General features: G+C 42.1%; 1 protein-coding gene across 5 annotated transcripts in view; it reads left to right on the top strand.

The window, feature by feature from the left end:
- Positions 1 to 12588, top strand: part of TNRC6B (trinucleotide repeat containing adaptor 6B) — a 282415-nt gene that overhangs the window by 219805 nt on the left and 50022 nt on the right. For 4 of the 5 annotated variants that reach the window (XM_057486340.1, XM_057486341.1, XM_036931424.2 and 1 more), the window contains 3 exons: positions 4214 to 4555; positions 6792 to 9149; positions 10716 to 10874. In XM_057486340.1, coding sequence (XP_057342323.1) covers positions 4214 to 4555; positions 6792 to 9149; positions 10716 to 10874 — 2859 coding nt within the window. Of the gene's footprint in view, positions 1 to 4213; positions 4556 to 4610; positions 5625 to 6791; positions 9150 to 10715; positions 10875 to 12588 lie in introns of those variants that run through there. The other variant, XM_057486342.1, reaches the window with a different exon arrangement.

Raw genomic sequence — 12588 nt, 5'->3', positions numbered from 1 at the left:
ATACTTTTATCTGAAAAAGCATCTTATTGAAGTTTCTCAGAAATAGAGGCAATTAGAAGTTCAAACTTTAAAGATGAGGATGGTATAAGGTAATACAACAAGGAGGGGTAAAGGTTGAATCCTTAGAGTAAATAAATGGGTTTTGGAAGTAAACGAGTGGAAATTAGAAAATAGGATGCCCAGCAGTTCTCATAATATTATTTCCCTTTGGTACAGAGATCATATTTAAGTCACAGACCTTTTCTCTGGAAAAAAAGACTTGTTTTGAGCAGCTCATCTTTATAAATATTTGCACTACAACCTACAAATCATTAAGGTTCAGAAGAGAGAAGGCCTGAAAAGTAATTCAGACTTAATCATAACTTCCCTCTCCTCTGTCATCGCCTTAACATTCTGTAGCATGATGTGATACACACACTGACTCTGATATCTTTTTTCTTTTTAAATCAAGTATTGTTGATATGCAGTCTTATTTTGGTTTCAGATGTGCAACACAGCAGTTCAGCAATTACCTGTATTATTAAATCCTAACCCTCTCTAGTGCAATTATTATCTATCAACGTAGAAAGATGTTACAGAATCATTGATTGTATTCTCCATGCTGTACTACCGTCCCCATGACCAATGTATATTGTGATTGTGAATTATTGTGTCCCTTTATCCCCTTCACCCTCCCAACCTGCTCTAACCCCTCCCTCTTGGTAACCACTAGTCACTTCTCAGTGTTTGTGAGTCTAATGCTGTTTTGTTACTTCTGTTTTGGTTTGTTTTTATATTCCACAAATAAGTGAAATCATACAGTATTTGTCTTTCTCCACCTGGCTTATTTCACTGAGCATAATACCCTCTAGATCCATTCATGTTGTTGCAAATGGTAGGATTTCTTTTCTTTTTATGGCTGAAATACGTACCACATCTTCTTTTTATTCATTCTTCCATTGATGGGCACTTAGGTTGCTTCTATATCTTGGCTATTGCAAATAGTGCAGCAATAACATAAGGGTGCATATATCTTTTGAAATCAGGATTTTGTTGTCTTAAGGTAAATTCCTACAAGTGGAATTACTGGGTCAAGTGGTATTTCTATTTTTAGTTTTTGAGGAACCTTCATAGTGCTTTCCACAGCAGTTGCACCGATTTACTTTCCCACCAACAGTGTAGGAGGGTTTCCCTTTCTCCGCATCCTTACCAGCATTTGTTATTTCTTGTCTTTTGGACAGTGGCTGTTCTAACTGGTATGAGGTGATAACTCATTGTGGTTTTAATTTGCATTTCCCTGGTGATTAGCAATGTGGAGCATCTATTCATGTACCTGTTGGTCATTTGTATTTCTGCTTTGGAGAAGTGTCTATTCAGGTCATCTGCCCATTTTTTAATCAGGTTAATTTGATTTTTGAGGTGTATGAGTTCTTTGTGTATTTTGAATGTTAACCCCTTACCAGATGAGTCGTTTATGAATATATTCTCCCATACTGTAGGATGCCTTTTTGTTCTGCTGATGGTGTCCTTTGCTGTACAGAAGCTTTTTAATTTGATAAAGTCCTACTTGTTCATTTTTAATTTTATTTCCCTTGCACAAGGAGATGTGTCCAGGAAAAAATTGCTCATACTTCCAGTCAAGAGATTTTTGCCTATGTTTTCATCTAAAAGTTTCATGGTTTCATGACTTATATTTAGGTCTTTGATCCATCTCAAGTTTAGTCTTGTGTCTGGAGTTGACAATAATCCAGTTTCATTCTCTTGCATGTAGCTGTCCAGTTTTCCCAACACCAGTTGTTAAAGAGGCTGTCTTTTCCCCATTGTATATTCATGGCTCCTTTACTGTATATTAATTGACCATATATGTTTGGTTTAATATCTGAACTCTATTTTGTTCCACTGGTCTGTGGGTCTGTTCTTGTGCCAGTACCAAATTGTCTTGATTACTGTGGCTTTGTAGTAGAACTGGACTGCCTCTTGATATCTTAAGTTTGGACATCGGGAAGCAGGTTGTGTCAGGCTTCTTGCCTAACAGCTGCTCTCCAATTCATGTCTAAAGTTCTGATTGGCCTTTCAATACTTAAAATTCTTGAATTCTTAGAAAGATGTAAGAAAAAAATTGAATAAGAGTTCATTCAAGCCCTGAAACACAGTTTGCTCCTAACATTTACCTGTCCGGCTTTTTCTGACTGTATCCTGGAGTTTTGAATAACTAATCTCCTGGGATAGAGCACTAAGAATAGGAAAGTAGTCAAGAGGCGGTCTCATTTTATAATCACTTTATTATTTATAATCCATTCTGTCTCTGATATGAAGGTGGGAAAAAGCTCTTAGGAGCTTTTGCAAAGAATCTTGCACAATATGTAATATCACATGTCTTTGGTTGTGCTATGGATGTTGTAAAGTTAGTTGAACTGTTGTTCAGACCTTAGTCCTGTAGGCTGCTCTTACTCTGTCATATTTTAGGGAGTGAGTCAAGGCATGTAACAGATGGGTTCACTTGAAGTGAAGATGTTAGCCCTTACATAGAGGGGCAGCCTTGCAGAAACATAGCTCCTCCCATCCGAAAAACCAGCTGGGAAGACTCCAGCCTTTGCCTGCTTCGTGTTTATTCTCATAATAAGAGGCGAGGAGATTGAGAATGCCATCAGCTACCGAATCTTCCATGCACAGATAGAAAATGAATGAATCATTAAATAATTCATCTGTATTCATTCATTTATCAGTTACTTATCCATCGGCTATTTTATATTAGGTCATGCAGAGATTACTATATTAATAACATTAGACAATGGCCAATTAATTTTCTTAAGATGTGTGTTTATTTTGTTCATCAGATTATGGATCCTCTATTCTCCTTCCTTACTGGTAGACCTAGTACTGCCTCATGCATGCCTAAGGTTAGACCTAGGGGTTGCCTTGAAGTTATTTCAGGCTCCTTCTCTTTTTTTTCTGGTACTCCCAGTACTCATCAATATCCTGTGGGTATAGATTGGGCCCCCTGATTTCTGATGATGTATCTCTCTCTCTCCTTATAAAGGAGCCAGTTCAGTGAGCAACCTGCTGGCCGAACATCATGTCAGCAGTCAGAGTGGTACTCTGCCACCAGAGCTGGCCCAGGCGTCAAGGATTTTGGCCTCAGCATCATCTGAATTATCAGGCTCAATGATTGTTTCTGTAATAGTGCCAGCCTCTATTTACCAGGTGGAATTTCTTGGAAAGGGTTGCAGTCTTCTGGTAAAATGAAGCAGATTCAAAATATTCTCTGTAAGGTTGAGGGGAAAGCCAGTACATCCCACAGAGTGTAGCTTCACCGTCACCCCGCCCATAACCATACTTCCTGTGTGCCATCTTTAAAAGTAAGGTAAAAACATCAAATTATTTAAAGTGAATAGGAAAGTATCTACACTGTGAAATTTTTATTTTAAACAAGGAATTGGGAAAAAAACAAGGTAACTTAAAATATTTTTTTTGACAACAAAAAGATTTATACCATTTCTATTAGTTATACAGAAAACCAAGAAGAGTCTCTGAGTTCAAATGACTGTAGAAACTAAAACTAAGTTGATTTTGTCATTCTCCAAGCCCGAGGTTCCTCCTAGTGGTCTACTCTGCCAGGTCCTAAGAAAAAAACGTGACACATGTTTCCTTGCCCTTGAGGAATTTATGGCCTGGTAAGGGAGAGGGGCTTATAAATGGAGAATTTCAATATGGTGTGGTAAATTCAGTGGCAAAGAGAGAGGGACAGTGTGTTCGAAGAGCACAAATGAAGGGCACTTAGCTTACCTAGTCCAGGAACTTCAGGAAGGGCTTCTCAGACGTTAGGTCTTAAAGAATGTGGATGAAGAGAAAGGGCCCTGGAGCTGACAACCTTGAACTTTTACAAGGGCTTTGCCTGGGGCCCTTATGTTCTTTTAGACCTGGTGGGCAGCCCCTCAGGGAGTTCGACTGTTGATTTAGGGGAGAGAATGGTAATTTCTTCCCTCTCTCCCTCAGTTAATGGAACATAACTCCACGATACTGCTGTCTAAATCCTTGTCAGCATCAGTCCCCACTTACACCCCAGCTTCAGTGAACTGAAGGTGCTGGGGACTTTGGAAAGACCATGTCACCCCAAAGTAGGATGAAGGAAGAATTGTCTTACTAGAATTGGTCTCATGTAAGCGTTCTTACAAATAGTCTTCAGAAAAACGTGTTTGATTTCAAAGGCTACTTCCCAATCTCTCTCTTTCAGTGCCCGAAGTGACGAAACCAAGTTTAAGCCAACCATCGGCCGCCAGCCCAATTGGCAGCTCTCCATCGCCACCAGTCAATGGTGGCAACAATGCCAAAAGGGTGGCAGTGCCGAACGGACAACCGCCAAGCGCCGCCCGCTACATGCCTCGGGAGGTGCCGCCGCGATTCCGTTGCCAGCAGGACCACAAAGTGTTACTAAAGCGTGGGCAGCCCCCTCCGCCGTCCTGCATGCTCCTCGGGGGTGGGGCAGGGCCTCCTCCCTCCACAGCACCTGGAGCAAACCCCAACAACGCACAAGTGACAGGAACGCTGCTGCCGAGTGAGAGTGGGACTGCACCAGGTGAGGGATGGGTGTCGGGGACGGCGGCTCTAAAGAGGGGGTGCTTCTCTGAGTTGCCTGCTGTAAAGTCCGCAGACACCATTAGTTCCAGGAACTGCTGGGGATATTCAGAAAATTGGAGAGGGTTTTGGGTAAGATGGGCATCAGCATTTCTCCTCTGCAGCTGGGTTTTAGTGGCCAGTGAGAAGCCGATGGAGCTGCTATTCGTCATCACTGTTTGGGGCCTTTTTTCTTCTCAGAAAAGAGCGTTATAAATGCCGGCCTCCAATCATGTACGGCCAGAGTATGATTGGAAGTGGGGCTCATGCAGAGGCTTGTCCTGAATCTTAGATACCATGTTTATGTTTCCAGCACGTGGGGAGTATAGAGAGAGGAGACTCCTAGATTGCCATATGGAATATTGGGAGGATACCAGATAATACCTTTTTTTAGTCTTCTATTTTATTTTTGAAACCAGTATTTCTTTAGTGGGTCCTGGATTTTGATCTTTGTCAAAAACAGTATCTAGATATAAAGGATCTTTAGCTGAAGGTTCTGTTAGAAGTTTTGAGGGGTTTTAATAGATCAATACTGTATCAGCTAATAACTAAGAACCTCCAAATACCCACCTCTCCCTGCCTTTTTTTGAAAACGTATTGACTGATTTCTCCTAGCTTTTAAAGTGTTTGAGGCCACAGTAAAATTCAGAGCTTGAATACCATCAAGCACTGACACGGACAATGAATTGGTGGTGGTTGATGATAGCATGTTCTATTCAAAATAGGATCTATAAACTAATTCTTAGTTTAAACATAGAATTGCCTAGAAAATTCTCTTACCATCTTGTGTGCAGACTAAAGAAGGAAAGAAGCCTGGTGATGACACAGGCTTCATGCAGAAAGAAGCCCTACCCGTGAGGTTTTCCTGTGGTGGTCATCAGACCAGGCCCAAGACAACCAAGCAAAGGCCTCATGACCCTTCCTTCCTGGCCCCTGATAACCAGTTGCAAAAAGAAGGACCTGAGAGGTGGTCATTTCAGACATTTCTGCAGCCAAATCTAGCCAGGCCTGGACATACACATAGGTCCCATGTGAGTCAGAATCTCTTGTTTACATTCTTAAAACCAAGGAGGCCCCTAAGTCTCAAGAGCTTGAGAACCTCTGCTTCCTTCCTTTTTTATTGCTCTATGTAGTATTTTTTCTAACTTCATATTAATTTAAAGCTGCTTGGTTAATAAAGGAGCTAAAATAAGATTAGAAGAAATAACTGAGTTAAAAATGTCATTTTTCCCCCCACCAAATACGGTAAATTAGACCAAAATATGTGCTGAGCCAGACTAACTTATGAGATGAAGTTCCTTGGTCATACAAATTGGTTCATGCTTGTCTGCCCTTGGCATCTGACTGGGTGGGCATTCATCACTCATCAGATGCTTACTGAGCAACAATGCACACCAGCCACTATGGAATTCAAATGTTAGCAAAATAGGATCTTTGCCTAGCAGGCACTAACATGGGGGAAGGAAGGCATGAACACAGTACCATAGCACTGAGCAGAATGGCTCTAGACAGCAAACGTTATTTTTAGGTGATGAACTTACAGTAAGCTTCAAAGAAGTGAACTCTGTCCAGAAAGATGGGTCAGTCTCTGTGTGAATTTAGGAGAAAAATTAGTAGGTGCCAATATGAAATGGTGCCAGGGTGAGAAGGCACACATTGTGGAATGTCAGGTAATGTGAAGGGTAGACATGTACACAGAACATAGGGAGGATGAAACTAGAAAAGTCAGTTGGTCCCAAGTTGTGGAACATCTTGTCAAAGTCCAGGCCAAAGGCTTTAGCTTTATTCTTGTGCACTGAGAAACTGCTGAAGGCTTTCCATATAGCAGTGACATTATCAAAGGTGTGCTTTACAGAAATTACTCCAGCCAGAGGTGTTTAGGGTAGGTTGGAGACACAGAGCGAGTTTGGGGTGTTACTCACCACATAGTCTCCAGGTACATGAAGGCCCTTCTCTGTCAGTAGGAGAGGGGGCAGTTTTGAGAGTCGTGGAGTTAGACTTACCAAAAATGAGAACCAGGCAAAACAAAAGAGAAGAGATGACTAAGACAGGTGTGGTAGTTAACCAAGATGGGTGACTGGCCAGAGAAGCTGGTTTGCGGGGGAAATGTAATGAGCTCTTCTAGGGGCAGTTGGAGCCTGAGGTGTGAGTAGATCGTGCATGTGTAACTGAGATTGATAAGACGCTCTCTTTCCCAGAGTCAACCCTTGGAGGTGCTGCTGCTTCAAATTATGCAAATTCCACTTGGGGCCCGGGAGCCTCCTCCAACAACGGCACCTCCCCCAACCCAAGTCACATCTGGGACAAGGTGATTGTAGACGGGTCTGACATGGAAGAGTGGCCTTGTATTGCCAGCAAAGACACTGAGTCTTCTTCCGAAAACGCCACCGATAATAACAGTGCCTCGAACCCTGGCTCTGAGAAGAGCACTCTGCCAGGAAGCACCACTAGTAACAAAGGAAAAGGGAGCCAGTGCCAGTCTGCAAGTTCTGGAAACGAATGTAATCTTGGGGTCTGGAAGTCTGACCCTAAGGCTAAATCTGTTCAATCTTCCAACTCTACTACAGAGAGCAACAATGGACTAGGAAATTGGAGGAATGTGAGTGGTCAGGATAGAATTGGACCTGGCTCTGGCTTCAGCAATTTTAACCCAAATAGCAACCCATCTGCCTGGCCAGCTCTGGTCCAAGAAGGAAATTCTAGGAAAGGGGCACTGGAAACAGACACTAGTAATTCCAGTGCACAGGTGAGCACAGTAGGTCAGGCATCCAGGGAACAGCAGTCAAAGATGGAAAATGCGGGTGTTAATTTTGTTGTCTCTGGCAGAGACCAGGCTCAAATTCATAACACTGATGGACCAAAAAATGGAAACACTAACTCCTTGAACTTAAGTTCACCAAACCCCATGGAGAATAAGGGAATGCCTTTTGGAATGGGCTTGGGGAACGCCTCCAGGAGCACTGATGCCCCTTCACAAAGCACTGGAGATCGAAAGACTGGGAGTGTTGGATCTTGGGGTGCAGCTAGGGGGCCTTCTGGAACTGACACAGCCTCTGGACAAAGCAATTCTGGAAATAATGGGAACAATGGAAAAGACAGAGAGGACTCCTGGAAAGGAGCTTCTGTTCAGAAGTCAACTGGGTCGAAAAATGACTCTTGGGACAACAATAACAGGTCTACGGGTGGGTCCTGGAACTTTGGCCCTCAGGACTCTAATGACAACAAATGGGGTGAAGGGAACAAAATGACATCTGGGGTCTCTCAGGGAGAATGGAAACAGCCGACTGGGTCTGATGAGTTGAAAATTGGAGAATGGAGTGGTCCAAACCAACCAAATTCTAGCACTGGAGCATGGGACAATCAAAAGGGCCACCCCCTCCCTGAAAACCAAGGCAATGCCCAGGCTCCCTGTTGGGGAAGATCTTCCAGCTCCACAGGAAGTGAAGTTGGAGGTCAAAGCACTGGAAGCAACCACAAAGCAGGAAGTAGTGACAGTCATAGTTCTGGCCGTCGGTCGTACAGGCCCACACATCCTGATTGTCAGGCTGTCCTGCAGACTCTTTTGAGCCGAACTGATTTGGACCCCAGGGTGCTCTCAAACACTGGCTGGGGCCAAACACAAATTAAGCAGGACACAGTGTGGGATATTGAAGAGGTGCCGAGGCCTGAGGGGAAATCTGACAAAGGAACTGAGGGGTGGGAGAGCGCTGCCACACAGACCAAGAACTCAGGGGGCTGGGGAGATGCACCCAGCCAAAGCAATCAAATGAAGTCTGGATGGGGGGAGCTCTCAACCTCTACAGAGTGGAAAGACCCCAAGAACACAGGCGGCTGGAATGACTTTAAGAACAATAATTCTTCCAACTGGGGAGGAGGACGACCAGATGAAAAGACCTCCTCTTCTTGGAATGAGAATTCCAGCAAGGATCAGGGGTGGGGAGGTGGACGCCAGCCCAACCAGGGATGGACTTCTGGAAAGAATGGTTGGGGAGAGGAAGTTGATCAAGCAAAAAACAGCAATTGGGAAAGTTCTGCAAGTAAACCTGTGTCTGGGTGGGGTGAAGGAGGGCAGAATGAAATCGGAACTTGGGGGAACGGTGGCAATGCAAGCCTAGCTTCAAAAGGCGGGTGGGAAGATTGCAAAAGATCTCCAGCATGGACTGAGACAGGCAGACAGCCCAGTTCCTGGAGTAAACAGCACCAACCGCAGCCACAGCAGCCACCACCGCCACCACCACCACCACCACAACCAGAGGCCTCTGGTTCTTGGGGAGGCCCACCCCCTCCACCCCCAGGCAATGCACGAACTTCCAGTTCCAACTGGAGCAGCGGGCCGCAGCCAGTAACCCCTAAAGATGAGGAACCCAGTGGTTGGGAAGAGCCATCCCCACAGTCAATTAGTCGGAAAATGGACATCGATGATGGCACTTCAGCATGGGGAGACCCTAGCAGTTATAACTACAAGAATGTGAATTTGTGGGATAAGAATTCCCAAGGGGGCCCAGCACCTCGAGAACCAAACCTGCCTACCCCGATGACCGGTAAATCAGCATCAGGTAGGCCATGGCTGTTTCTTGTAGGTTTTGATGAAGAAAAGAAATTCTAGACAAGGCATTTTTATCAAGCTACATTTGTTGAGCTTAGCTTTGTTCTGTGGATCTTTCCTACATTAACCCTACTCTGCTGTGAACAGAAGCTCTCTTTTTACAAAATGCTAGTGATAAAGGTGCTGGTAGTACATTTTAATGCTCTTTCTTGGCCAAAGGAATAGGTGGCATCCCTGTGTTGGTCTCCCAAAGTTATTTTTATGTAATAGTACTGGTCTGCAGAATCCAAAAGACGTATCTTGCTAAACAAACTATGCAGTCCTTTTAAAAATACAGAATTAACATAGTAGCAGAAATAGACGTGATTTCCATTCTGGTTCTACCAATGGACACATCCTCTGCTTTCTTGTCCCTGGTGAAGGGAAGTATTCTGTGTTGTTCTTGCAGAGGCCATCGGAATGCTGTAGCAAAGCTGGGATCTGGAAGGTTCAGTCACTTTCCAGATGATTTTAATGATCATGTCTGGAAGTGGAGTACTTCACACAAGAGATGGTTATCTTCAGATTTTTAGTGGCTCAGAATTGAATTAAACTTTCTTCCCTCCTTATTTGAAAAGGAAACATACCTGGTAAATTAAAAATAGTGCTGGTAATACCATTTTTGGTTTGGTATTGTCAACTTGAATGGTCCCCTAAAGCAGAGCTGAGCAAATAAAAGGGGTGTACCATTCAAGTGTTTCTGTTTTGTTTTTTTAGTTAAAATTAATCATAATAGTCAGTTTTCCACTCCCCAAAGTAAGCCTAGTGTTCAGTGAATCCAGTTATGGCCACTTAGGAAATGACTGCTTTTAACTAGTTGTTTTTTTTTTTTCTCCAAATATTGAAAAGGTGGAGGAAGGAAATAAACATTGCTTACTAATTCCCTCTCTAGTATAAAACCTGCTAACATGTAAAAAAAATTTACCCATGTAGTAAAAACCTCAAATTGTGTGGAAAAGCAAAAGGTAATACATCAAAGACTCTTGGACCCTAGAGTAATCTCTTAGTATTTTGTTTCTCATCCAAAAATGTTGCTTATACCTATAGCAAAATACATCTTACCTTTAAAAAATTTTACATAGAAGGGATTGTGCTATATATACTGTTCTTCACCTTTCCTTTTCCATTATAGTTGAAAGCTTTCCATGTGTGTTAGCATGTACATATCTGTCTTTTAATTGCTTTATGTATAATACTTATTTTATGGGTGATGCACGATTGGTCTAACCAGTCCCTTTTTGATACATATTTAGGTTGCTTCCAAGTAGTTTCCAACACCGATGCAGTGAGCATGGTTGTACATGTGCTTTTATCTACTTTTACAAGTATTTCTATGGTATGATTTCCTGGCAGTGGAATTACTGAACCAAAAGTCAAAGTGACAATGCCAGATGCCTTCCATGAAGGTGGAACCCATTTATGTTTCTACCAACAGACTTATATAAGAGTGCCTGTTCCTGCCACCTTCACCCCCACTAGATATTACAGTGTTTCATTTAACAACTCGTTCTTAGAGACCCTTTTCCTCTCTCTACAGTCTGGAGCAAAAGCACACCACCTGCTCCAGATAATGGTACTTCAGCTTGGGGCGAGCCAAACGAAAGCAGTCCTGGGTGGGGCGAGATGGATGACACAGGAGCATCGACCACAGGCTGGGGGAATGCCGCCTCCAGTGCTCCAAGTGCCATGAAACCCAGTAAGTATACAGCATTCCTTTGGAGGGATTCTATGTTCATTTAGGGGTCAAACAATGATAAACAGGACTGTTTCTTGTTAGGTAAGCATAGGCTTTATACCATCTCCTGACAAGCAATAGGAATTAAAAACCCAATATAAATAATATATTGACCCCTTTATAAACATGCAGAGAGCTATATGGTGTTTAAACTGTTGTTTCATTGAGTTTCAGGGGCTTAAACCTTTAATAAATGGTTAGTAGCAAATGGTGGTGACATGGTTTTGCATATGTTGAAATGTTTACAGTGAACTGAAAGTTGTAAGTTAATTTTGTTGATTTTATTTTTGCTAAGGTTTAGTATCTGGCCAGAATCGGAAATTTTGATGTAGTGGCTTTTTTGTCAGTAACTTAAATATTGCTCACTGTTTTGCATTTCCACCCTTTGGTTAAAACTTTCCTGGCTTTCGATATGGAACATGGTCTCTGTTGCCCGGTGACTTCATCCTTCTGTTCCCTCCTTTTCCCTTTGTCTCTCTCCTCATACATCCACCCACATAGGAACATTTAAGGTTTCTTGAATCCAAGGAGGATTTCTTCATTTGAATTTTTTAAACAAAGTACGTCACACTCATAATCATTGGAAATCTAAGCTATACTTGATCCAGCTGGCAACGTGTAGTCACAGTAATTTGCAAAACTTTGTAAACTGATACCATGGAATGTCTCGTTGGATGTTCCTCAGCTGAAAAATTCAATTTCAAGTGCCAGTTTTCACTGCCCTTTCACTCATTTGTAGTTTTCTTAAAAAGTATTCCAACATCTCTTTTCTACTATATTGTATACTTAAGGAATTGCCTTTTGATTAAAAAATGTGGTTGCACTGAATGCTCAAAATATGACCAAGAAAGAAAAAAATTCCATTGTTCACTTTATTGTGTATTTATGACTCTTACAGTGCCACATGAAGGACTATTATCTTAGTTATGTTCTAGAAGTTCACTCTTGTACCAATGTCACTTGACTGCATTTTTAAATTTACAAATCTCCACTTCATAGAAATAGCTTTATGAAGACTTGATTTCATCATAATTTTCATTGTAAAATTGGTTGTATCATCATGGGAAATACCATGCTGTAGACTTGAAATAGATCCAGAATTCTGTTGGAAGACATTAACCAGACCCCTTGGCCCAAAGAGGTACTTTAGCCATACTTTTCGGGATTTTCATTTGTCTTTTCCAACCCCAGAAGCTCCTTTCGTCAATCGCAAAACCCTCACTTTTCTCCAGATTTTAAAAATCTCTCCTACTATTTAGGATCATCTGTAGTTAAACTTTTATTACCCTTTCTCTTGGTAATTTGAATGTGCAATATTCACGGAAAGGAGCTAAATCATCTCAGCCTACATACCAATTGATGCTGGCAGTTAATCTGTGATATTCTGTAGTCTGCAGGTATCTCAAATCTGGTAAAGATTCTATGACTAAAAATTAGAACTCTAGAAGAAACATTTGTTAAAAGTTCAGCTTCTTTCTCTAAAAGATGGGTTATGTGGATGTCTTCATTTTTATAAAGGGGTCAGTAAGTTATTTATTTGGGGTTTTAGTTCCTATTGCTTGTCAGGGAATGGTGTAAAACCTATGGCTTACATGATGAGAAGCAATCCTGGTTATCAAGTGGCATTTGTAGCACCTATTTGATGGGTGCCTGCAATGCTATCATAGGCCTGGTC

Source organism: Manis pentadactyla, chromosome 10 (assembly GCF_030020395.1).
Source record: "Manis pentadactyla isolate mManPen7 chromosome 10, mManPen7.hap1, whole genome shotgun sequence".
Lineage (NCBI taxonomy): Eukaryota > Metazoa > Chordata > Mammalia > Pholidota > Manidae > Manis > Manis pentadactyla.
This window is presented reverse-complemented; position numbering and strand designations above follow the sequence as displayed.